General features: G+C 43.0%; 1 protein-coding gene and 1 pseudogene across 16 annotated transcripts in view; one reads left to right on the plus strand and one right to left on the minus strand.

Moving 5' to 3' along the window:
* Nucleotides 1-19558, minus strand: part of SGIP1 (SH3GL interacting endocytic adaptor 1) — a 142133-nt gene extending 122575 nt beyond the window's left edge. For 6 of the 16 annotated variants that reach the window (XM_087719510.1, XM_087719516.1, XM_087719507.1 and 3 more), the window contains exon 1: nt 19272-19556. In XM_087719510.1, the coding sequence (XP_087575636.1) occupies nt 19272-19281 (10 nt within the window). In that variant the 5' untranslated portion in view covers nt 19282-19556. Of the gene's footprint in view, nt 1-19271 lie in introns of all 16 variants that reach the window. The other 10 variants (XM_087719506.1, XM_087719505.1, XM_087719503.1 and 7 more) reach the window with 5 other exon arrangements.
* A 4583-nt stretch (nt 19559-24141) lies between these two features.
* LOC148044572 (U6 spliceosomal RNA) lies at nt 24142-24241 on the plus strand (annotated as a pseudogene).
* The last annotated feature ends 2705 nt before the right edge of the window (nt 24242-26946 follow it).

The following is a 26946-nucleotide window of genomic DNA, read 5'->3' on the forward strand; positions in this document are numbered from 1 at the left end:
TTGATTGCAGGGATCTTACAAAAAGTGCCACTACCCTCTGAATCTGCAGTATTCAGAGAGTAGGGAATGACTTTGAGTCATCAGCAGTAGCCTCCATCTTCCCCATCTTTCTGGGAAACAGGAGAATAAAATCTCCCTCTTTAACTGACTGAAATGAATGCATCCCTGGCAGCGCCATGGCAACCAGGTGGTGAGGAAGTGATGTCTCAGAAGTCTATTATGACTGAAAAAGTGAATGGCTAATAAATACTCCTCAGTTTACCAAAGCTCTCCTTATCTAATTGTAAGGGGGATCAGTTTCATTCTTCTGCAAGTTCCTAAGAGGCAAAGAGAATTTCAGTCCATGCAGCAAACCCACAATTAAGACTATAGATCTTTCCACATCATCATCACTTCCATTCTCCAGTCCTCCAAAAGACATTTAGGGTAAGCCTCCACAAGTTATCATGGAGTCAGGGCTACCTCAAAAATTGAAATATTAATTTAAAACAATCCATCTTCAAAGTGACCAGCTTCAAATTGCTGGAGGCAGGGAGAAACTCACCACCCAACTGAGTTTCCAGACATCCTGAAATAACATAAATGCCCTCATCTGCCTCTGTGCAGAACGGTTGTCAAACTAATTGCTTGTACATCTGTTCTCCCTCCGTGACCTTTCTTCCTGAATTTTGTGCAATTTTGGTCAAATGACAGTACTCCCTATAAAGGAGAGCAAGAAAGACAACAAACCACATTTCTCTTGAAAGACTGAGATCCAGAGATGAGTAGTTCCTACAGATGGGGGAACAGATTGCCCACAACTATCCAGAATGATGATAAATTGGCCTTTGGTCTTCCTGTCAAACCTGACTGGAACTAAAACCAACAGGCAAGAACTTCTAATAAGGATCTTCATTGGTTTCTTTTTTTAAAAGCAAAAAACTAAAAGAATTCTAAAAGAATTCCAATGTCTGCTGTATATCAAAACAGAGTCCTGTACTGCAGGGGTGTCAAATCGATTTCATTGAGGACCACATCAGGGTTGTGTTTGACCTTGGGGAACTGGGGTCCTCTTGGCCAGGGTGGGCATGGCCAGGGTGACATCACTCATGTTGGGGGGAGCACCTGTGGCAGCCTGAGCACTCTGCCAGTGAAAATGGACTCCCAAACACCCTTTTCGGCTGAGAGAGCCTCCTGCAACCCTGTACCAGTGAAAATGGAGCTTGGGAGGGCTGTGCACAGCCCTCTCAAGCTCTGTTTTTGCTGACAGAGGCACAATGGACCCAGTCCTTCTCTGTTTCCAGGGCAGCCATGCAGGCCAGATCTAAGCACCACATAGGCTGGATCTGGCCCGTGGGCCTTGAGTTTCACACCCCTGATGTACTGTATATAAAATGCTCTCAGTGTTGTTTCTCTGCCTCTACCTCCCTCCTGCACACTGGGTTGGATAACACTCCCTTTTGGGCTGAAGACTGGCTTTCCATCTACCTCTCATTTTGATAAAAAGGTTGATTTGTGTTTACTTTGTGAGCACTGATTCTCACACTCACCTCTCAGCATAGCTGAACTTGTGGAATCACAGAAGTCCAGACTTGCTTTCAAAGTAGCATTGAATCCTTATATGGAACTGCCCTTAATGGTCTCTTGGGAGCCCCTTTTAAGTGATTACATATTGCTCCATTATGATGTAAACCAGTCTGTTGTGTCAGGTTGTATTTGTGTGGGTTTTATTACTCCTGCCCTGGATCACAGCTCGAAATTTAGCTCATCGGTATACCGCCACAAATGCTACATTTTTAAAAAAATTAATCCTATTGACACTGCTTAATGCGAATTGGGCCCAACTGAATAAAACTGCCCCGATGTTGGCACATTACCTAACTCTTCACTGCTGTTTACCTCTACAGCATAGATGTCTGGAAAATAATGGCCTTGTGCTTGAATTATTCAGAAGATTCCCTGTGACCCAGAATCTATGCAAAGCTGCAAATACTGTACCAATCTCTGCAGATATACTAGCTGTATTAGTAAGTACTTTCATATGTTTTTTTCCCTTCTATGTATAATGTGGCTCTCAAACACAGAAGTAACTTATCCACTTTAGGTCAGAAGTGGCTAAGATCTTCCAGCTTCCTAGGGACTAAATTTGATGTGCCTTCTTGATGTGGAAATGTTTAGAATTCTGCCTCTACTTGAATAAAATGGCCTCTGGAAAGACAAAACAGATTTCATTCAGGCAGCTTCCAGTTAGAAGCAATAATAGCTGAAGCCATTTCTAGCACTCACATGCAATTTGCCTTGTACCTTTTTTTAATCAGAAAGCCACCTCCTATCTTTTTACCCTCAAAATAAAATAGCCTGATGTAGACATCACGCTGCATGGCTGCATTAATTGTTGTACTTTGAAATGCATCCAAGCAACCACTTTGTATGGCCCAAAAGGATCGAGCTGCTGGGTTGCACATGTCATTGGCACATGCGGAGACCAACCCGCCATCTGTTCCTTGCTGCCTGGAGGCTTCTTTGACTATAGGTGGTGTATAAATTTTTCAAACAAGGACATCAATGATTTTGTAGTGCTAAGAAACATCCCGGGCACTCAACAGTGTGTAAAATAAAAAGAAGAAGAAGGAAAAGAGGAAAGACACCCTTGGAGTGGCTGGGGAAAGAGATAAAGTGTCAAAGGAGAATCTTGGGGGGCATAAAAGATGGAGGAACTAAAAAGAGCAAAAGTGATAGGAAGAGACATACCATGTTTTTCAGAATATAAGATGCACCAAGGTTTTGAAGAGGCAAATTAAAAAAAAGTTTTTGACCTCTGCAGATCTCCCAAGAATTGCCAGTTTTTCACAAAACGGGCCCATATTTTGTCAAAAAAAGGGCATGCATACCCTTTAGGAGATTTATAGAGTGCTCGGGAGGGGGGGGGGAATGAGTGAAAAATGGCCATTTTTTCTCATTTTTGCTCTCCCCAGCCCCCAGGAGCACTCTGGAAGCCTCCTAAAGGCTATGCACGGCCATTTTTGTGAAAAGAGGGGGGGTCGGGAGGCAAAAAATGCTGTATTCAGTGTACAAAATGCACCCAGATTTTCACCCTCTTTTTTGAGGGAAAAAAGTGCGTTTTATACTTTGAAAAATATGGTAGCTCAATACGAGGGCAAGTTTAGCTAAGGAAGAAAGTAAGGGGAGTTTTTACTTCATATGCAAAACTTTTCTTTCAGAACTTGCAGGAAATAATCTTTCTTCCTCCCTCACTTCATACATGGAATTCACTATGGCATTGGCAGCAAACCGACAATGCTTTTTTCCTGAAGACCTTTATAAATTATTTTAAGGAGTTCCTTTTATTTAAACAACCACACAATGTTGTCCCTTTTGTAAAACTACAACCACTGATTCTGGGTACAGAACAGGGGTGGGTTGCTGCCGGTGCCCGCCGGTTCTCACGAACCGGTTGGTCACCGGACCCGGAAGTAAGCCTGCCCCGCCCCCGGCCCTGTATACCTGTCCTGGCCAGATGGTATTTTGTCCCTTCTGTCTCCCCGTTGCTCAGAAAAGCAACTTTAAGAAGGTCCTTTGCAGGTTCTAGGACGCCTGCCGCCACCAAAGGACCTTCCTGGAATTGCTTTTCTGAACACCGGGGAGACAGAAGGGACAAAATACAGTCCGTTTTCTCCGTGCTCAGAAAAGCAACTTTGGGAAGGTCCTTTGGTGGTGGCAGGCATCCTAGAATCTGCCTGCTAGCAAAGGACCTTCTCGAAGTTGTTTTTCTGAGCATATAACCCCCGCCGCTTCTGGACATCTATTGCAGTCGCGAGGAGCTGAGGAGAGCACGGAGTAGAGCATGAAGGTTCTTGGCACTCTGGGAAGCCGCGAAAGCAGCAGGGAGAGGCACGCAGCTTGGTTTAGACTCCAGGGATGTCACAGCAGCAGCCTCAAGCACGCCGATCTCAGCGTTTTTCTCATCGGGGCGTGCTGCAAGTGGGAGTGAGTGAAGACCTGTTCCGGATTGCTGGTGGTGGAGGTGCGGGCCCATTGCCCTATGCTCAGAAAAGCAAGTCCTGGGAAGTCCTTTGCGCCGGCTGGAAAAGATCTTTGCTCAAACCCTCTTGCAGCACGCCACGATGCGAAAAATGCCAAGATTGGCATGCTTGGGGCTGCTGCTGCAGCGTCCATGGAGGCTAAACCAAGCCACGTGCCTCTCCCAGCCGCTTTCCAGAGTGCCAAGAACCTTCGCGCTCTTCTCCGTGCTATCCTCGGCTCCTCGCGACTGCAATAGACGTCCAGAAGCGGTGGGTGCAGCCGGACTGGAGAACTTTCCCTCTCTCTTCTCAGCAATGCCTTCTCAGTGGAGCTGTGGCAGCCTGCCTGTCCCTTTCAGGTACTTCGACCCCCAGGAGGGAGGGGGCCCAGGGGGGCATAAAGAGAGCTGCAGCTCCTCTGTGAATGGAGAGGAAAAAGTTTGGCTTCTCTCTGCCATTTAAAGGCTACAGCAGGGAGAATCCCAACTTTTTCTCTCTCCCTCCATTCAGAGCGGAACTGCTCCAGCCTTTCCCCCCCCCCACACACACACACGTTGCCCAGTAATGGGGCCAGCCTGTTCTGTCCCGCAGAATTTGGGTGGCAGGGTCCTCTGTTTGGGGGGGGAGAATTTGGTTGCAAAAACACCAAGGGGGAGGGCGCAGACTTAGAGGGGCCTGTTCCTTCTTCTCCTTTTCCTCTCAGCCCTGCAAATCCAGAAATCTCCCCGGCTCCAAGCAGCAACTGAGACCATGCAGGGGGGGGGGAGGGGCAGGAGAAGACAGTTGGACAAGAGAAGTTGAAAGTCAGGAAAGACGGAGCAATTGTCCAGCAAGAGGAGTTTCTGCAAACGGGAGGGGGAGGGGACAACTTCCAAAGACCTTTTGCTTTTAGCCATAATTGCCATCAGAGTAGATGTTGGGAGGCAAGGAAGAAAGGGATCCCAGATGCCCAGCACCTTGAAGAGGTACGCGCAGATGGGGTGACAGGGAATCGGAGGAGAACTGGAGGGGATTCCCTGAATCGTCTTCCTTTGTTCCCCTCCCTAGAGGGAAGACCAACAGGAGGCTCTTTTTTCCTCGGGGGAGTAGGCCGCATGGTCTCTGGGCTGCACCCTTTAAAAAAAATATTGGTTGAAGTTGGGCCCCCATCCCTCTTGGAGCTCCTCTGCTTGTCCATCCACAATAGATTGCCAGGAAAAAGAAAAGAAAAAACAGGGAAGGAAGTCTATAAGACTGTGGCAATGCTCTTAAATTGCTTAAGAAAGGAAAATCCATCCAGGGAGCAATTCTACTTTCTTTAAGGCACCTACTAGTGGACCTTGGAGACAGCTCTGTGTGTGTATGTGTGTGTTTTCCCCAAAAGGCACGGGGGGGGGGAGTACCTATCCCCAGCTATGCGTTTTCCAGATTCTGCAGTGGAACAAGAGAGAGAAAGGGGGGAGGGGGGAAGGGGCAGTTGTCCACTATCAGGCTTGTGCATGAGGAAGGAGAATCTGCTTCTCTTCCCCAAACCGGCTGGCCTGTTAATTTGAAAATGGGCAAAAAATGAGAAGCATATTTCGGTACATAACACTGAGAAGTGTTGAGGAGCTGAGGGGTGTGTGGGTCAGGGAATTCCAGACTGGAAAGATTGTTTTGTATTCCAGTTAAATTAGAACTGGTTCTTTGTGAAGGATCAGTGAGAATTTTGAAATATTGCAATAAGGCCCAAGAAAAAAAATAAAGCAGAAAGATTTAATTAAAGGAGAAGAGAAAGAATGGTAAAACATCCACTACAGGCCTTTCTAATGTGTTTTCAATTGTAGGATTGGAAGTATTTGATTTACAGTATGATTTAATGTTGAAAAAGAATAATCTTTATCAGTATAAGTAGAGGTGTATTCTTCAACCTTTAATACAATTTGCAAAAATTATTGTAGTAAACTGAATACCCCTGTAGAACATAACTTCTCACAAAAAAAAAGCAATTTAATGGAGAGTAAAGTAAGATTTTGCACAGGCAAGAAAAAATGTATAGAATAGGTGGTGCCTGGCTCAATTGGAAGTAACTATGAGACGGATCTATGAGATGGAAACTTATCAAACAGATCCAACCTAGGAATGAGAAATTTCTTTACAGAAAAATTAGAGAAATGGGATGTCTTCAGAAATAGTGGGTATACCATGACTGGAGGTTTTTAAGAAGAAATGTGTCCATAATAGTATAGGGTCTCATCTCATGCTTCCGCAGCGGTTCGACTAGAAACCTCCAAGGTCCCTTCCAACTCTGTTATTCTTTATAAATCTCTCCACTCAGTCTTACCAAGAGAATGGTGCAGGGACGTGCAGTCAGGGGAGTCAGGGGAGGCAGGGGAGGCAGGGCCTCACCACTGTCATCCTGAAAAGAAAAATAAAATAAAAGGAAAAAGGCTGAGGTAGTTGCTGCCAGAGTCACAGTGGATGATTCTGTTTAGTGCTTAACTGCAGGAGGAGGCGAGAGAACCACGTACCTCCTTTAGACTATCTTTATGATCACTTGAGCAGAGTTAAGCAAGGGTTAAAAGCCGAAAAATTCCTTATGCAAAGGAGGCACGTTCTCTCACCTCCTCCTGCAGAGGGCACTTTTTTTAGAGGCTTTCTTTAAACAGTTAAGCAGAGTCATCTATTGGGGACTCTGGCAGCAGCAGCTTTTGCCTTTTTCTTTTTACATTTTTTACATTTTCATCATGGCAGACAAGGGGAGAGTTAAAATCCTCCATGACACGTAAATAAATAATTTTATTGTAAGTAATTTGTGTGTGTGTGTGTGTGTGTGTGTGTTTGTTTGTTTGTTTCTTTACTTCACTCAAACAAACTCCCTCTCAATTTTAGAGAGAGTTTATTTGAGAAGAGAGGAAAGGTGGAGAGGCAGGGAGGGCAGCTTGTTTGAGAAGAGAGGGACAGCCCACCAGCAGAGGCAGGTCTTTTACCCGCCTCTGCTGGCAGGCTGGCACTTTCTTTCTTTTGCCAGGCCCAGTCCGCTGGAGCTTGCCGCGCCAGGAAAGGAATGGGCTGGGTGAGCTGGCTGGCTGGGGAGGGGGGAGCTGAAGAAAGGGAGGCTGGAGCGCTGCGACCTGGATGCCGGTCTGGGCTGGACAGCCCACTCTGCTGCTTTCGGCCCAGCGGGCGCCTCTTTCTCCGCAGCTGAAGTGCCGGCCGAGGGCAAGGAAGAGGCTGGGCAGGCCTGGGAGGAGGTGGTGGAGCGGGCAGGAGGTGGCTTTCGCTCCCACATCGTCCGGCTTTCTCCTCGGCGGGCCTGCCGGAGCTCTGGAAGAAAGCGACGGGAGCTGAGGCTGGCCACTCAGGGCTTGGAAGGGGAAGCGGAATGTGGGTCCTCCGCTCCCAGAAAATTCAGGGAGGGAAGCGGGGCTGGCCCGTTTCCTCCCAGGGCTGCTTGGAGATGGAACCGGGGCTGCGGAGACTCGCCTGTGTCCGGCTTCTCTGGAGCATGGCTGGGGGGGCTAGAAGCAGAGCTGAGCCTCTTGCCGCTGTGGGCCTGGCTTGCGGAGTGCAAAAAGGATAGTGGGGCCTTTTGGAACACCCCCCAACCCTCTTCACCTTTCACCTCCACGGCTCTTGCTCCTGCCTCATCCAGGCTCCTCCTCGGCGGGCCTGCCGGAGCTCTGGGAGATAGAAGCAGAGCTGAGCCTCTTGCCGCTGCGGGCCTGGCTTGCGGAGCTCAAAAAAAGAGAGGGGGGCCTCTTGGAACACCCCCCACCCCTCTTTGCCTTTCGCCTCTGCGGCTCTCGCTCCAGCCTGGGTACTCCTGCTGGCCTGCGGCTCCGGATCCTGCAAGATGGAAGTGTTTGCCCTGCGGGGTGGGCAAAAGCCGAAGGAAAGCACCCCGCCACTTCTGTCTGACATAGAGGCGCCCCGCACCCCACACTGGGTTGGACATAGCTGCGGGGCATGGGACACCTCTATTTTGGACATAGCTGCTGCGGGGCAGGCAAAAGCTGCTTTCTTTCTTTTTGCCTCACCAACCATAAGCTTCACCACACGTCACTGGAATAGTGATAAACAATATTTGGAAATGTACAGCAGGTGGTCTTCTGACAGTAAAATCTCATCTTATTGGCTAGTATCAAGGGGAAGATGACTTTGAAAATGCTTCATCTTCCACCATAACATGCAAAATGAGGTGAGGACTGGCTGGGAGGGGCAAGCCAGGCCAGGTACTCCTCCATGTGAGTGACATCGAGTTGGCCATGCCCACCCAATCACATGACCGTAACTACCTAGTCACGCCCACCTGGTCACATGACCTCCAAGCCACTGCCATCCGGTCACATGACTGCCAAGCCACTTCCACCCGGTCACATGACCACCGAGCCACTCCCACCCAGTCACATGACCACCAAGCCACTCCCACAAAACAGGCCACACCTAAAAAATAGGTTCTAAAAGAATTTGAAACCCTCCACTGGTGCAGAATATTAAAAAAAACCTGTGCTACCAAAAGTTGCTTTTCATCAAAAATGCTCTTTCTTGCCATATGGAGACGAAATCACAAGGAGAGGCTATACTAATAGGAAACCCCACAAAGAAATGACTGATACACAAAAGCTCTTAAGGTGAAGTATAAATTTTGGAATACTTTTTAGACCAGAGATATGGCAGGACTTTATCCTCTTAGTCTTCTAGAAAGCATTGAACAACTGGGGTTTCCCAGTGAGGCTGGAGCCCTGTAGAATTGGTATGGGTGTGTGGGTGCAGGGTGTGTCCTTTGGGAGTTTTTTTAAAAACTTGTTTGCTTGCAGTTTTTATTGTTGTTTGTAAGCCTCTCAGTTGCGGTGCAAAAAGTAGGCAGCTATATAAGTCTGATAAATAAATACATTTTATATAAAAAAAAGACCCAGCTTAATTATCAACAACATACTAAAAATTGCACCACTGTATGATCACAAATTCTAATTGAATTTCATAGACAGCAGCAGCATTCACTTAAATTCAATAAAATCTAAATATATTGCTAAAAAGAATTTGAAAAATGGATTGCCACAATTTTAAAATGTTCAGGTACTCTACTGAAAATGTTTTCAAAGGTCTACCCAACAAGCAAAGTATGTATGTATATATCTGTCTGTCTATCACTTTATCCATCTACCCATCCATCCATCCATCCATCCATCATCCATCCATCCATCCATCCATCCATCCATCCATCCACCCATCCATCCATCCATCCATCCATTAGATTTAGATAAATATATGAATATCTTCTCTCATAAACAGAAAAGTACATACACTTTATTTATTTACTGTTTGGCTATGATAATCTGCAACAGAAATAAACAGGTTTAATTGCAGTCTTGAGGTTAATATTAGAATGACCTGCTGCTATTGTCCCCCAGATATAGAGAAAACAGAAGTTGAGCAATTCTATGGCAACTTGCATTATTTTGTTTTCACAACAAACACACACACACACACACACACACTGGAAGCATACTAATTATAGATGTTTGAAGCAAAGCAGTATCTGGAATAATAGAAAAAATGTACAAAATAAAACAGATCACAGACTAATAGAATTTTGCTGAGACAAATTCATGTTTACAGGAAATGCTTTCTTCCAGCAGCCTAGAAATTAATTTACACCTGGAACTACAAAATGAGCAACCCCCAAAATTAAACTGACTCTATATTCCCTTAGCAAAGATGGTCAGGAAACCCAAGACCTAATCTCAGATCACAAACAAATGAAGAAAACAAAGGATTAACCAACAAGATACCATCTCGGGAATATTTCATATATTGTGTGGTGAAAATAAAGAATAGATTTAGTATCTGATGAGCAGAGGGCTTGTAGAACTCTGGGCTGGAAACCATGTCATTGTTGAAGTTGAAGCAAACAAAAATATCTTAACAAACAATAAAAAGAACACAAATGGTTGGCTGCTGATACATTAAAAGCAGCTGAAGGAAGGCAAAGGCAACAGAGACCTAGAAAAAATGTTCTGGTAAACAATGCCCATGAAGAGACAAGCAGTGACAATGAAAATAGGCCCATTCAATTTATCCATAATGTGACAGTGTGCTGATGTGTAACCAGTGAAGCTGCCCATTGACAACACTCTGTGCTTCTTAGTTGTATCACTTGCCCTGAAGTATCTCTAGCTGGCAAGAATTTATCTTTTATTTTTTTGCTTCCAATCACTTCTGCTTGTGGTGAGTTTAAATCTGGAGTGCTATTTGTTACGTATTCAGAGTATGACAAGCAATAAACTAGGGGGATAAAGCTAAAGATTTGCAGAGATTTAAAATGTCTTTGAAATTAAACCCTGAGGGATAGCTACTCAAACTGCAGCCCATATTGGATGAGTGCTTTTAATGGCCCCGGAATGCATGAACAGAGAAGAAAAGTGGATCGTGTGTGGAAGAAAGTACTGAAATATTTTGAGGAAGGGACAAAAGAAACTGCTTTAATACATCAAACTGTCCAAATATTATTATTAAATAAGGAACAAAAGTTCATTGACATCAACACGTGAAGGAGCAATTTGAGCTATTGGTGATCTCCCATAAAGTCCTTCCTGTCTGGGGATTGGCCATCTCCAAGATCACTTTGCTCCAAATAAAATCTGCTTTCTCTTGCTTGCTGTGAGTCCCCACTCCTCCTGCTGCCTGAAATGAGGAGGCGTAGAAACAAGGATACCCTGCATGGAAGACTCTCCCACCAGCTGGACGAACCATAATTTCACTTTGGATTTATAGGAAGTTTTGAAAAACTCATTCAATTTGCATTTGGAGAAATCGGTAAGAATGGGCAAGCAAACTGAACAATTGTGCTGTTTTGAAGATACAGGTTACAACCAGGGAAACTTTTTACTACCTATTCTGTGGGCGTGACCTATTTTGTGGGTGTGGCATGGCATCATGTGACTGGGTGGGGATGGCCAACTTGATGTCACTCACCAGGAGATGTCATGGATTTCGTAAAATGTGGTGAAGCTCACTTAACAATGCTCTTGGTTAGCAACCAAAATTTTGGCTCAATTGTAGTCATAAGTCAAGGGCTATCTCTGCCTATCTCTTGGCAGTCTTGGCCTAGTAAACTCCTTCTTCTTTCTGGCAATTTTCCTCTCTGTTAGAGGCAACAAAATAATCCAGACAATGTAAGGTTTCCTGCTGTATCAGGGGGTTGGACTAGGTGACCTCTGAGTAGCCTTCTAGCCCTAAATTGCTGTGCTGTTTCTTTCTTTCTTTCTTTCTTTCTTTCTTTCTTTCTTTCTTTCTTTCTTTCTTTCTTTCTTTCTTTCTTTCTTTCTTTCTCCCTTCCCTCTGTGAGAAGCAACTGCCCCCCCAAATAACTGCTGAATGTCACTTTGCAAACCTCCTTCCGAGCAGCCTATCAATTTAAAGCAGGACTCCAAAGTTTGCAGCTTTAAGACTTGTGGACTTCAGCTCCCAGAATTCCATAGCCAGGCATGCTCAGTTCCAATTTAAAGCAATAGCATTTGTTTTTCTCCTTTGCTGAATCTCCGGGCTGAAAAGTGTGTTTGTTTGTTTGTTTTTCTTTCTCTTTCTTTCTCCTTTTCCTCCCTCCCTCCCTCCCTCCCCCCCTCTCTCTTTGTTACTTTTTAAAGCTTTTTTTCCCTTGCCTGAACCGGCAGGGGAAAAAACCTTTTTAAAAAAAGCTTTTGATGAAACTTCTGACGGGTTAACAGGTTCAGGGGTGTGGCCAAGCCACCATTACTACCGGTCCTATCCGGTACACTAGATTTTCACTACCTCTTCTGGCATACCGTACTGTACCAGGAGGAACCCACCTCTACCTACAACCACCCATCTCCTAAAAGTTTGAAGCTACAACAGCACTGAAAAAAAGTGTCTTATGACCAGTTTTGACACTTTACAACTGTTGCAGCATCCTCACGGTCACATGAACAAAATTCGGATCAAACTGGCAACTGGCACGAATTTATGACAGTTGCATTGTCTTGGGATTATGCGATCCCATTTTGCAACCTTTTGACAAGCAAAGTCAACGGGGAAGCTGGATTCCCTTAACAACTGTGTTGCTAATGTAAGAACCGCAGCAATTCACTTAACAACTCTGGCAAGAAAGGTCATAAAATAGGTCAAAACTCACTAAACAACTGTCTTGCTGATCAACAAAAATTTTAGGATCAGTTGTGGTCATAAGACGAAGACTACCTGTACTACATAAGGCAATGCTTCCCAAATCTTGATAAGTTACCCAAAATTGGATAGTCTTCTGGCAGTGGCCGCTCTGGGCGTACGCTCTATGCTTGTGGGCCAAATTCTGGCAGAGCATACTCCCGGAGCATACAACCATAGAGCATATGCCCAGAGCGGCCACTGCTGGAAGACTCGGTTTGGAAGCCACCAAAAAAGCCATGCTGGCATGGTGGCGGCAGCAGCGGAGGTACTCTTGCTCTGCAGGAAGAGCTGGGCCAGGGCATTGTGAGGCTGGGAGGCGTGCAAGCAGGAGCACAACAGCCACTCATGCAACCCCCCCCTCCAGTCATGCAGAGTGTCATTCACTGGCATTTCAAAGGCGCCAAGCTGTGAGAGCCGGGTGGCGGGGAACAGGCGCTCATGTGGCTTGGCGATATCCCTAGGTCAGTGAATGGCACTGTGCCCGACTGCAAAGGGGGTTTGCCGGGTGGCTGCTCGTAAGTGTGATCACTTCATGGCTGCTGTGTTGTGCTGCTGCAACAGCACAACACAGCTGTTCGTCCCTGAGGCTGTGCCCGGCTCTTTGGGAGCCTGTTCGCAAGAGAGCAGCCACCCGGCAATCCCCCTCTTCAGCTGGGCACAGAGCCGCTCACCAACCTAGGGTACCCCATAGGTGCCAAGCAACGTGATCACCTTCGCCCCCTGGTTCCCGCGGCTTGGCACCTTCAGGATACCGCTAGGTTGGTGAGCGGCATTCTGCCTGGCCGGAGGTAGGGGGTTGTCTAGGGGGCTTATTTGCGGTGGGGGGCTTATATTTTTGACCACCAGAAAAATGTGGCAAGGCCTTAGTTTCAGGACAGGTTGTATTTTTGGGGAAACACAGTACATTTTGGAGGAAAATAATGACCTACAAACCTATTAATCAATGACAACTGGAACATTTAAACGGACTTAAAATGTTTTGCCTACATTGGGTAAAATGAACCTTCTGATAAATGGTTTGGGGTAATGAGAAGTTTGGGAAGTACTAGTAGAAGGTGACATGATTTTTAATGACTGCAACATGATTTATGCGGCTTGTGTTTATACATTGCTTTTATGTTAATTCTCATATTCTGATAATTACCGTGATGTTAGGCATGGTATGTTGCTGCTGCTCCCTGCCATTTAGAATTAGAGGATTGAAACAGCGTAAACAACATTTGTAATGAATAAATAAAAGCACAATCTGTGTGCCATAAAAAAAATGTTCAGATGGTGTGGTTGAAGCTTACGTGTATAAGGCTAGATCCTGTTAATATCCTTACCATATGCAGAAAACAAATGTCTAGCCAGAACGCATATGAATATGCTGCACAGATAGCACTTTTATGTCAAACTACGTTCAAATAGCTAATGTCTCATATATAACACATGTTTCCTGCTTTTCAGGTCAGTCATAGTGCCCAAATCTTCAGCAAGACAAAGGTTTGGCCCAAACACTCACCCAAAAGATATTTCAGCAGTATAGACTTGGCCAAGCCATTTCAAAGAATCTCCTGCAACTTCTCAGTTTTTACAGATTCCATTGTGTTTCAGCAGTAGCACATAAAACATGCACCAACATGTTTGGCAATATTTTGATCTACTTTCAAACCACTTTTCTTGATTATCATCCTATGTCACACTTTTGCTTTATTTTATTTGATCTTTAAGTCTTCTTAAATGGATGAAAATGGATTACCAGGAGCCCAAAACTATTCCTTTTTCAACATTGTGAACTCAGCTTATTTGGGTCCTGGTCAGTTCATTATTTTACTCATTTTATTTTCAGCCTTTCCTGTTCTCTGGTATGCTTTTAATTATTTTTATTCCATGGCATATTTTCCTTTAAATATCCCTGTTTCCCTTAGTTCTAACTTCCCTAGATGTGAATTTATCCTGCTTCTTTCTTCTAGAGATGCTTCAAAATATTTTATTTCCTTCTAGTATTAGAACAGCTACATTAAAGTAACAAAAATATATTTCAATCTACTTCTCCATCACGCAGTAAGAGACACTAGTACATAGAAGCCTTCATAATAAAATGGAGGTTCATTCAGTCTATTCATTGGTTGACCAATGTCTACGTTGATAAAATCAATAATGTACTATTTTTTAAGTATTGTACTTGTAGCAGTATGTCCAATACAGGTTTAAAATGTTTCTGGTACGGATTATATCACAACTACAAAACTATTATTTTGCCTTTCCAACAAATTTGATACAATAAAGCTTTAAAAGTGGATTAATAATAATGCTAAATAGTCTTAAAATGTTTAAATTATTTTGAGCCAAACAAGTTTCACAGGCTTATTTGTTGTATGTTTAAAATTACTCTGAAATCCATACTTTGGCACGTACTGTGGCACCAATTAAATAAACAGGGCAGAAGCCACATTAATTTGTCCATTTATTTCATAGGTTAAGTCCATAAATGACTGTGTATAACTTCAACCAAAATACTTTATATTATTTGAAATACAGAAATTATAAAGTAACTCTCGTGGCTCTTCTGATTCGAGGACTTATTTGTATAGAATTTGAAAAGCCAATCTCTGTTTTTCTCAGTTCTTCAGTCTCACCCTGAGTGTCTTGGAAAAATGAAGATTGCGATTAAGCTTAAAAAAATAATCCCAACAATATTCCAACAGAGTTCAACCTGGTCATTCTCAATCAGACTGGATAATAATATTACCTTTTAATTTTTTGATGTTCAGGGTCTTCTGTAAAGCATTATGCTAATTAGAAGCCAGGTAACCAATGATCAAACTTGTCTTAATGAGAGTACATATATACATATGTTCTTTTCACAGCAAATATAACATTCTTTGATCTCCAATAACATAAATTTATGTGCCTGTAGATATTTTATAGTACAGTGCACTCAGAAAGTATTCAGACACCCTTCACGTTTGTCAATGTTATGCTGCAGCCTGATTCTACAGTTATTTACATTCATTTTTTTCTCATTAATCTGCATTCAGTACCCCATAATGACAAAATGAAAACAATTTTAAAAATGTCTATAAATTTATTAAAATGAAAAAACTAAAATATCACATTGGCATTCATACCTTTTGTAACAACACTTGGAATGTAATTCAGGTGCCTCCCATCTCTCTTGATCTTTGCTGACATGTTTTTATACCTTGGAGTCCATCTGTGGTAAGTTTGTGATTGGACATGATTTGGAAAGCAACACACCTCTCTATAGAAGACCTCACAGCTGACACCGCATACTGTAGCAGAGCAAAAGCCATGAGGTCAAATGACCTGCCTACAGTGCTCAGAGACAGGATTATTGCAAGGCACAGATCTGGGGAAGGCTACAATAAAATTTCTGCTGCACTGAAGGTTCCTAAGAGCATAATGGCTTGCATAATTCTCAAATGGAAGACGTTTGGCACAACCAAGATTCTTTCAAGAGCTTGTCGCCCAGTCAAACTGAGCAATTGCGGAGGGGAGGGGTAATAGCCTTAATAAGGGAAGTGACCAAGAACCTGATGGTCATCCTGACAGAGCTCCAGAAATACTGTGTGGAGATGGGACAGAGTTCCAGAAGGACAACCATCATTGAAGCCCTCCAAGGTGGCGCAGTGGTTAAATGCAGCACTGCAGGCTACTGCTAGATCAGCAGGTCAGCGGTTCAAATCTCACCGGCTCAGGGTTGACTCAGCCTTCCATCCTTCCGAGGTGGGTAAAATGAGGACCCAGATTGTTGGGGGCAATATGCTGACTCTCTGTAAACCGCTTAGAGAGGCCTGAAAGGCCTATGAAGCGGTATATAAGTCTACTGCTATTGCTATTGCTATTGCTCCACCAATCTTGGATTTATGGCAGAGTGCTAGATGGAAGCCTCTCTTCAGTGCAAAACACATGACAGTCCGTTTTGACTTTGCAAAAAAAGCATTTGAAGGACTCTCAGACAGTGGGGAACAAGATTCTCTTGTTTGATAAAATCAAGATTGAACTGTTTGGCCTCAATTCTAAACATTGTATCTGGAGGAAGCCAGGCACTGCTCATCACCTGTCCAATATCCCAATAGTGAAGCATGATGGTAGCAGCATCAGGCTGTGGGGCTGTTTTTCAGCAGCAGGGACTGGAAGACTGATCAGGGTTGAGGGAAAGCTGAATGGAGAAAAGTCAGTGGTGGGAGAACCAGTTGTTAACTTTCTGAGCAGTTTGGTGAACTGGTTGTTGGAAGAAATCATTAGGGCAGAGAATCGTTGGGTCAAATTATTTGGATTCCACCACTGAAAGTACAGGGATATCCTTAATGAGAACCTATTCTACAGTGCTCAGGACCTCAGACTGCACCGAAGATTCACTTTCCAACATGACAACAATCCTAAGCATACAGCCAAGACAACACAGGAGTGGCTTAGGGACAACTCTGTGAATGTCCTAGAGTGACCCAGCCAGAGCCCTGACTTGAACCCTATTGAACACCTCTATAGGGACCTGAAAATGACTGTCCACTGACGGTCGCCATCCAACCTGACTGAGCTTGAGAGGATTTGCAAGAAAGAACGACAGAAAATTCTTCAATCCAGGTGTGAAAAGCTTGTTTAGTCATACCGAAAAAGACGTGAGGCTGTAATTGCTGCAAAAGGTGCTTCAACAAAGTACTGAGTGAAAGGTCTGAATGCTTATGCCAATATGCTATTTCAGTTTTTTATTTTTAATAAATTTACAGCCATTTCTAAAATTCTGTTTTTACTTTGTCGATATGGGATACTAAAGTGTAGATTAATGAGAAAAATACCTGCAGTATAACAAAATTAACAAAAGGGGATCTGAATACTTTCTGAGTGTACTGTATATACCACAAAAATCATTTGTGTTTAGTTATTTCACATATTTTAAATTAAGTACAATGGTAATTAATCCTAATATTACATATGGTGCTCGTGTCTGTTATGAAAAAAGTAATTTGTAAAGGAAAAAATGAAACCCAAATTATTAATAAAATATATTAAAATATCAATAGTTCCTCCTATTTATCCCTCCTGGAAAAACACACCATAACTGGGCTTCAATTATCTAGACTCATCTTGCAAACTAGGTAAGAAATTTAAAACACACACACAGAGATACATCATTAAAAGAAATGAATGTAAATGTGTTCAAATCATTCAATTCCAGACTCTATATCCTATAATAGAAAAGGCCAATCAATTTCAGGAATTTTAATCCTTAAATAGGCAATTTCCATTGTTGGAAATTCCTGAGTTCATAAAATGGCAAACGGTAATCTAATCTCATTAAGATCAGTGAAAAGATTTGGCATGGTCAAGAATAGGCTGCAGGTAGCATTTTCATGATTAGATTAAAGGAAGCAAAATCCAGGCAGATGTTTAAACAGGGTTTGAAGTGGGGTGGGAGTGTTGAAATGACAAATCTGGAATGGATATGCATCATAGGTGTAATTTTCAGGTTTGAGACGCAGGCCTTTGCAAGTGTCAGTCATTTTTTGCCAAAACTATCTCTGTATCATCTACAGTATGGAGACCAAATGAAATAGAGATTTAGTACTCTATTTATGTACTAAGTGCTCTAGTTATGCGCTTAGTATTCTTAAACCTCATCACTCCATCTGTCATTGTGATCTGTACACCATCTACATTTCAGAATTGTTATCATAACTCCATAACATGTTTTCTTTGGCCTGGACTTGGGGTGCTTAGAACATATGAAATCAAAACGTACTCATCTTCATTCAATTCCGTTCCAGAAACCAATCAGATGGCCTTACATTCTATTACATGCTTAAATGCATATACTTCAATGTTTTATGTAAACTCTCATCCATTTCACTCTAGTAAATTGTTGGGCAAGTCTATCACCCCCAAATTAGTTGCCACTTAAAATAGTGAGAAGTTTTGGTCTGCTTCCTGGGGTGGTGTCCCCCAGTTGCCCACAAGACAGGCAGCCCTGGCCCTAGGCACCCTCTTTGGAGTGGAAGTTGTTTTGCCCCCTAAGCAACTACTAAATCTGAAAAAAAATATCCAGAGAACTAGGTAAAAAATCCCAACCACCACTAGATGACAGCAGAGAGCTAAGGATGTCTCTTATTTCTTTGCTGCCATCTGCTGTTGTCCCTAATCAAACTGCCCTGGCTAGCTGCAATGCAACCTATTTCCCATCCTGCTCCCACCCATTATCTTGACCTAGCAAATGCCCAGCTTGCAGGGTGGCTATGTGGTAGACCTACAGCAGATCATAACCAGGTTGGGTGGCTTCCAAGCTGAAGGCCCAACCGGCTCACCCTATTCCGTACTGCAGGCCCAAGGAGGCTGCCTTGACTTCTTGTACTGCTGCCCATAACCCACAGCTACAACTGCTGCACATGCAAGCAATGATTGCAACCGCGAGACTTTACAACCAGAAACCTTATACAAACTGATAGATATCAAAAGGCTCTTCCTTTAGCCGATTTCCACCAATTATTTGAAGGGCATACCTTGAAATAAGGATAAATACATTTTAAAAAAGAATTCCATTACATAAAATAAAACCTTTCCTCTGAGAAGATTGCAGAACATCTGCTCAGAATGATACTTGACATTCTATCTCCTTCCCCCCCCCTATTTTTTAAAGTGACAATGTTCCCTCAAGCATCAATTTTGACTGGGGTGGGGGGTGGGGGGGTGGGAACGATTGGACCAAAGCAAAAACATCTCAATCTTTTTGGGCAACTACTTCCCTCTTTCCTTGGCCTTAGACTATTTCTACAGGCCACAGACTGTTGGATTTTATTTTTCCATCCTGGGATTAAAAAGCTCCATGAATAATAATAATAATAATAATAATAATAATAATAATAATAATAATAATAATAATAATACAGCAGCTCCTCAGATGCACCAAAAGAACTGACCATTTGATCACTGCAAAGGGTATCTGGAAAGACAACTATCGTCATAATCCAAAGCTGGGCTTTTCTTTTTTCCTTTTTAATCAATCCTCAATAACTGAGACTAAATGACAGAACCTCCAGCATCCTCATGATCTGCCCTGCAAATGCTGCCCTCAGAAACAGCAGCAGAAACACCGAGGCAGAAGCAGCCAAAGGAGGACCTTACCTTCCATCATGGTGGCAGAATTGCATTCCTCAGTTTTCACAGAGGCTGAAAAAAATACGGGAAATTATGACTCCAGTTGAGCAGATGCTTCATGTAAACTCTCAGTGCCGGGATCTCAGATGCATCGCTGGTGAAGCTGTCAGAGGAAAGAGGGGGGGAAAAGGAAGGGAGGGAGGAAAGGAGGGAGGGGGAAAGGAGAAGAAATGTGGGGAATCAAAACAGGAGGAGAGTGAGCTAAGGCAAAAGGCACGCCATGGATGCTGCTGTGACTGTATCACCTACAGAATCACAGAAAGATGCTGAGAGAGAGAGAGTGCGAGAACAGGAGAGAGAGAGAGAGAGCAGAGAGGAGAGAAAGGGAGGGAGGGGTGATGGTGGAGGGAGCCAGCTTAGCTCACACACTTGCTGCTAGCATCTCAACCAATCCCTCCAGCTTTCTCACTCGTCACATGGTCCCTTGCTTGCATCTCCTGACACAATACCCCTGGAGAACACAGGAACCAATTTTTTCCCCTCTCTGCCTCCCTCGCTTTCAAACATACATGCCCAGCCCCTCTGGATCTCTCTGTCGTGATGCGCTTCCCATCTCTATCATCTTGTACCAGCTTCTGGAGCAGCACGTTGGATCAACAGATCCTGCCAGGAATGGTGGGGGAGGGGGGGAGAGAGAAATCAATGGAAATTTAAAAATAAAAACAGGTAACAAAAAAACCAGCCTGAGAATTAAAGGCTGCAATGCAATAGTCAGGTTTGGGAAAGCCAAGATGTCAGGTTCTCTTAACGCAGAGGAACTGTTAATGTGGTTTCATGTTTTATGTGTTGGCTGATGAGCTCTCTCTCTCTCTCTCTCTCTCTCTCTCTCTCTCTCTCTCTCTCTCTCTCTCTCTCTCTCTCTCTCTCCTCCATGTCAATCTCCCCCCCCTCCCAACCATTCCGGAGAAGAATCAATTCATATGACGTCACATCCCAATTATCCCCAGGAGGAGGATGCAGAGGGAATTTCACCGAGGCCATCTTCCATGGGAATCCTAACATTAATTTTGCTCCTAGTGCATCCGTGCCAAAGGGCAGGGAATTGCCACGAAAAAGGAAATAAAAGGTCCAGGAGAAGGTCTTTCACATCAGCAGCCCTCAAAATGCATAAGTTTCTCTGCAATGTCAGTGCAGAGGAATGGGGGGGGGGGGAGGGAAATCCCCAACAACCCCAGTCTTCATTCTCTACTCAAAAATATATATAAAAATAAAAAGCCCTGGGATTTCCAGCTAAGCTTTTTACGACTCCCAGCTCTTATCCTGCAAAGACACCAACAGAGCCACAGCAACCTCCCGTAATTTGGAAAAATTGGCACATGCAGGGGAACAACAAACAGGTGATTGTTTTCCTTCTGACAAGGCAAACTGTTTTCAATTAGGGAGGGGAGGGGAGGGGAGGGGAAGGGAGAGATGCAAAGCCACTTCTAAGCATCTCCAGTTTCTCTTTTACCTCCTTTCCATGACATCCATATTTAATCAAGCCCGATAACATTTCTCTAACCGCTGCTATTTTTTTCCTCTATGGAAATTTTTGGATAGGGCAGGAGCACTGTTAAGCCTGGGCAGTGGCTAGAAGAAGTTAATATTTGGTTCAGTGAGATTTTGATTGAGATGCTTTGGAAAAGCAAACAGCTTCCAGATGACACCAGGATTAGAAGAACTGGGTGAAGCCGACAGACAAATATCTTTTTTTCCATTTGTTTAACTGTATTCATTTTGCTAGAGGATCTATTCTGGCAAACCAGATCCTACATATTTCCAATGACCTGTCTTGCACAAAGGGTTCTGAGCTCTTTTTTGTTTGATTGTTTGTTTGCTCTTTATCTGTAGATATTTTTAAATAACACAAAGTCCCAAGCAGATCAGTTCATTGGTGTTTGAAAATTCAGGTGCAAGGAACTTGAACTTGCAAATCCTCATTCAGGACAAGATTTGATGACTCAAAGAATTTGAGGTGTAAAACCTCCATTTTTTTTAAAAAAAAATGCACTTTATCTTTAAACTCAACCCATTTGCATCTTGATAATTTACAGAGGAAGAATCCAAGTAAAAAAGCTTTGGTAGATTCAGAACCAATCTTTCACAAGTCAAAATGAGTAAAATATTCCGTTGGGATAATATATGCTAAAACTGTGTGTGTGTGTGTGTGTGTGTGTGTGTGTGTGTGTGTGTATAATATACCCTAAAACTGTGTGTGTGTGTGTGTGTGTGTGTGTGTGTGTGTGTATCTGTGGTGGGTTATAGCAGGTAGACCCTAGTACGGGCGTACCGGTGCCTGCTGCTCCCAGCAGGCACCGTATTGGAACAGTGTTGTGGAGGGCCCACCTGCCCGTCCGCATTCCTTACCTGTATTTGAGTCACGCAGGGTATGGCACCTACATGATACTCCGCTGAGCAGTTGGAGCATTGCAGGGTGATGGGCATGGTGGACACCCTGCCCTGTCGCAGTGTACCGGTTGCCACGGGAACTGGAACCCACCACTGGTGTGTGTGTGTGTGTGTGTGTGTGTGTGTGTGTCTATATATATGGATAATGCTAAAACTATATGTGTGTGTCTATGTATGTCTGTGTGTGTTTATATATATATATATATATGTGTGTGTGTGTGTGTGTGTGTGCAGTATTTGTGCTGATAAATAAATAAAGGGAGACTAGTATAGATCTATTTAAAGCTGTTTAGCTCTCATCAGCTAGCCATACCCTTATTGGGATTTGAACCTGGGCTGTATTGCATATTAGGCAGATGTATTAACCACTTGAGCCACAGGCTGTCCTCCGTTATCAGCTGAGCCAGGGAGAAAGGTATATATTTAAAGTCACAACCCCTGGTATGCCCCAATTATGGGAAGAAGCTAACTGCTTCCATTCTCTGTCCATCGGCTCGTCTCTTGGATGGTCTCTTGTGACGAGCCGATGGACAGAGAATGGAAGCAGTTATATATATATATATATATAAACCAACCAATCAGAACACACCAAGCTCCCACCCAATAACCTCACCTCCCCACTGGTAGTTAAAAGGAAGAAACAGCTGCGATCTCACATTGCTCCTAGAAGCACAAAGCTGAGCAAACCAGCCTGAAGATGACGAATGAGACTTCGTCGAAACATCGCCAAGACACTTCCAAATTTACACTGGAGAAAACCCGAATAACCAAAGACCTACATACAAACACCCGCAAAAACCTCAGAATATGTATGTATGTATGTATGTATGTATGTATGTATGTATGTATGTATGCATGCATGCATGCATGCATGCACTCAAAAGCCCAATTGGGGTTATTATTCAGGGAGGACTTGTTTTCAAGGAAACAGTGTGTGTGTGTTTGTGTGTGTGTGTGTCTACACATACATACACACACACACTCATACATAAACACACACACTCACACACACACATATACATACATACAGTTTTTCTCTTCAATTATAAATGGAGTATAAAGTGAGAGGGAGAAGGAGAGGGAGGGAGGGAGAGAGAGATTTGGGCTGCTAATTCAGGGCTGGTTGGTTGGATTGGTTGATTGATTATCCCATCACACCTTCACAATTCCTAACAGTTTACAGGTATATGCATGTAGGCATATTAAAACATCCATAGTGCGATTAAAACAACAAAAATAAACTCATAAAAATGAATTTGTGATTTATGATTTCGATCATTTTTCAGGAGAGAATCAAGATGTAACTTTGGAGAGAGAGGTTAAATTACAAATGTACTTATAATTGCCATGAAGAAGATCAGAAGCTGCTTCTTTATATCTTTCCTTCTGCTTTTCTTTTTTGCGCTTTCAGCTTTTTTTTTAGTTGTCCGTTTTTCTTTCTTCCTTCTCATTCTACTTTAGTTTGTGTTAGTGCGATTAACTATTGTTAAAGCTTCCAATAGAAATTATACACACAGTCCAGAAATCATAACACTACTGTAATGCCAAAAATAGAGCCATTACAGAAAAAAATGTAAGTCTTGATGCATCAGGTAAACCATTACTGAAACATTTAATGAAAAGCTCAGTTTTTTAAACCTTCTGGAAGCCATCATGTAGGTAGGGTAGCCAGATCTCCAAAGTGAATCTAGATTTACATACATACTTACCTGCTCTCCCATCATGTAACCAAGGGCAAGAGCCATACATACTGTTTGATACTGAGGGAGAAGGAACTGACTATCAGACAGAAAGAACAAGGAAGTAAGTTGTGAAATGTGAGCAGAAGAGTATAAAAAGTGTCTCTTGAAATGACTTTGGAGCTATTGGCCTATAGCTGTCCTTGCTGGACCAGTTATGTCAGTGAACCTCATTGCAATGGGTTGTTAACGTAAGTTGTATTATACTGATTGTTAATATTCCAAATTATTACTGAAATAAACCTCTGAATCTCATAGAGCCGAGGTGGCACAGTGGTTAGGGTGCAGTACTGCAGGCCACTTCAGCTGACTGTTATCTGCAGTTCAGTGGTTCTAATCTCACCGGCTCAAGGTTGACTCAGCCTTCCATCCTTCCGAGGTGGGTGTAATGAGGATCCAGACTGTGGGGGCGATATGCTGACTCTGTAAACCGCTTAGAGAGGGCTGAAAGCCCTATGAAGCGGTATATAAGTCTAACTGCTATTGCCATCTCAAAGTAAGAATTATTGGTTTGTATTGCTGTCTTCTGTTTTTGATTGGATTTTCCCATGACAATACCATGTATTTTATTATTATGGACATTATTACTTACTATTATTATAAGTAATATATTTTAACACTATTGTAAACAGTGATAATTCTTGTCTATTGCTGGTCTGTGGCCCCTGTGCAAGGATGACACGCAAATTCGTGAAGCGTTCCATATTTCAGTGTTCACTTTGGCAGCACATATACAAAAATTGGAACGATACAGAGAAGATTAGCATGGCCCCTGCTGTAATAAAGTTTATTTATTTATTTAACTTTCCAAAGTGGAATTTGTGAACTGTGAACCAATGTCTTCTATCATACATGTTTTTCATCACCTGGATCAGGGGTGTGTTCTGGTCGGCTTTACTGCGCACATTCGCAGTTCAATTACAATTGTTCTGCGCATTCGCACAACTCAAAAACAAGAGGGCGGTGGTGGTGGGGACTGGGGAACTGGTTTGGGGGCATGACAGGCCTGGATCACTGGGGGTTCCAGCGACCCAGGCTGCCATACCACTACCAGTTTGGCCAAACCAGGCTGAACCGGTAGGAACCCACCTCTGGCCTGGATGTATAAGACCACAAGGAACTTCACCCTGAACGCTTTAATAAATCAGGCTGAGACAGATGAAAGAAAATAGTCTTGTAGGTTGCAGATGGCACTGAGCTTTCCTAGCAATGATGGTAGACCCATGGTGCTTCAATTGCTTCAATAAATCCCCATTTGTCACCTATCATGGAGGGATGGTACTATTAAAGCTATGTAGTCTAAGAATAACTGCTTAATAGCTATTGCCCTTTAGTAGCTGTCTCCATACTCCTCTCACAATATAGTTATTTGGGAATTATCATATTTATACAAATTTGGGAATCCTTATTAGATAAGGTGACATATTTTCCTTCAGTCACTTGCATATCTTTGCCTTCTTTTTGTTCAGATATCAATGTACAAGTATGATGGGTGAATCCATGCAATGTGTGAATGTGCTCAACAGTTATGTACCACTATTCATACATTCTAGATATGTACTAGAGAAATGTGTCTGCAATGCTATTGCTTCCTTTTTCAAAAGAAAATTGTCATTTTTCAACAGTCAGAAACATTAGGATTTTTGAATGAAGGAAAAATTAAAGTAATAAGAAACTGAAAAAGAAATATAGAAAAAATAGAAAAGGAAAAAAAGAAACGTTTTAAAGAAGCAGCTTCCAATCTTCTTGGCAGCAGTCATAGATAACATTTATATTTTACCCTTGCTCTCTCTACATTTATATCATAATTTCCTTCTTTATATAACCTAATCTTTCTAATCTTCAAATTCATAAATCACAAGTTCATTCTTCCTTTCCTTTCTTTTTTTTTTTTGAGCAAAAAACCAACAAGGGTTTTCCAGTTACTGATAAATGTAGTTGTTGTTAAAATAACAAGCTAATTTTGTTATCTGTGGTAGTTCTGTCATCTTTACCTACCATTCTTCCATGGTGGCTATTTCAGAGTCTTTCTGTTTTTTTGCACCTAGAAGAATCTCACAGCAGTAATAGAACATAAAAATGATCTTTGTAATTGGCTCTTTCTAACTGACTGTCCATCAATCCCAGCAAGAAAAGTTCTGGACGCTTACAATATCTTAAGGTCATCTTTAAGATTCTGAGTTACTACCAAATATCTCTCAGTCATATCTGAGCAGGATCCAAAGATAGATGGCAGGAACTCACCTTAGTATTGAGCAGCAATTCTGTGATCAGAGCTTCCAAGTAAGGGGTTTACTCCTGCCAAGTTATCCAAGATCTGGAAAATTGGAGAGGCTGGCAGTTGCAGACAGAGGGGGAGAAGGAGGGAGGGAGAGAGAGGGGGAGAGGGAGGGAGTGGGAGAGAGAGAGATTATCTCATATGTAGGATTTTACCAGAAGATTGTGAGTTCTAGTCCCATCTGAGATACAAAGCCAGCTGGGTGACTTGGACCAATCGTTCTTTCTCAGCCCCCAAAAGAAAACAATGGCAAACCACATTTGAAAAATCTTGCCAAGAAAACTATAAGAACTAGTCCAGGCAGTTTCCAGAAATCAACACTGACAAAGACACAAAATAAAAATAAAAACCGCAAATGTAGAAAGTTCCAAAGCTTATCATTTTGAAGTACAATGAATGACTTATAAAATAAATATAGTGCCCGCAGTCATTATGTCCTTGTCAGTGACATGCAGTCAGGGGAGGCAGGGGAGGCAGGGCCTCACCACTGTCATGATGAAAAGATAAACAAAATTAAAAGGAAAAAGGCAGAGGTAGTTGCTGCCAGAGTCACAGTGAATGACTCTAGTTAGTGCTTAACTGCAGGGAGAGGCGAGAGAACAACGGGCCTCCTTTACTCTAGCTTTATGATTACGAGCAGAGTTAAGCAAGGGTTAAAAGGCGAAAAATTCCTTATGCAAAGGAGGCACATGGTTCTCTTGCCTCCTCCTGCAGAGGGCACTTTGTTTAGAGGCTTTTTTTAAAACAGTTAAGCAGAGTCATCCACGTGGTGACTCTAGCAGCAACTATCCTAGCCTGGCTAGAGCAGCTCTTGCCTTTTTCTTTTTACATTTTCATCGTGGCAGACAAGAGGAGAGTTGAAATCCTCTTACACAGCTGGAAAAGGTATGTGGGTCGGAGGGAGGGGGCAGGGAGGAGGAATTCAAAATTATTTGTAAGTAATTGTAATTTGTTTTATTATAAGTAATTGTGTGTGTGTGTGTGTGTGTGTGTGTGTGTGTGTGTGTGTTTTACCTGCTTCTGCTGGCCTGCGGGCTGGCACTTTATTTTTTATTTTTTAAAGCCATGCCGCTGCGCCTCGCCATAGAGAGGGACCCGCCGGCTTTTAAAATGCCAGCGCACCTCCCGGTCATAAAGCAGGACATGTTTTGCTCTATGGCGGGGCACGGAGGCATGCACTTTAAAGTGCTGGCATGCCTTCCGGCCATTCAGCAGATCCCGCTGTATGGCCGGGGCG

The sequence above is a fragment of the Thamnophis sirtalis genome, unplaced genomic scaffold, assembly GCF_051295495.1.
Source record: "Thamnophis sirtalis isolate CommonGarterSnake01/CBP01778 unplaced genomic scaffold, rThaSir2_p1.2 scaffold_7, whole genome shotgun sequence".
NCBI classification, from domain to species: Eukaryota; Metazoa; Chordata; class Lepidosauria; order Squamata; family Natricidae; genus Thamnophis; species Thamnophis sirtalis.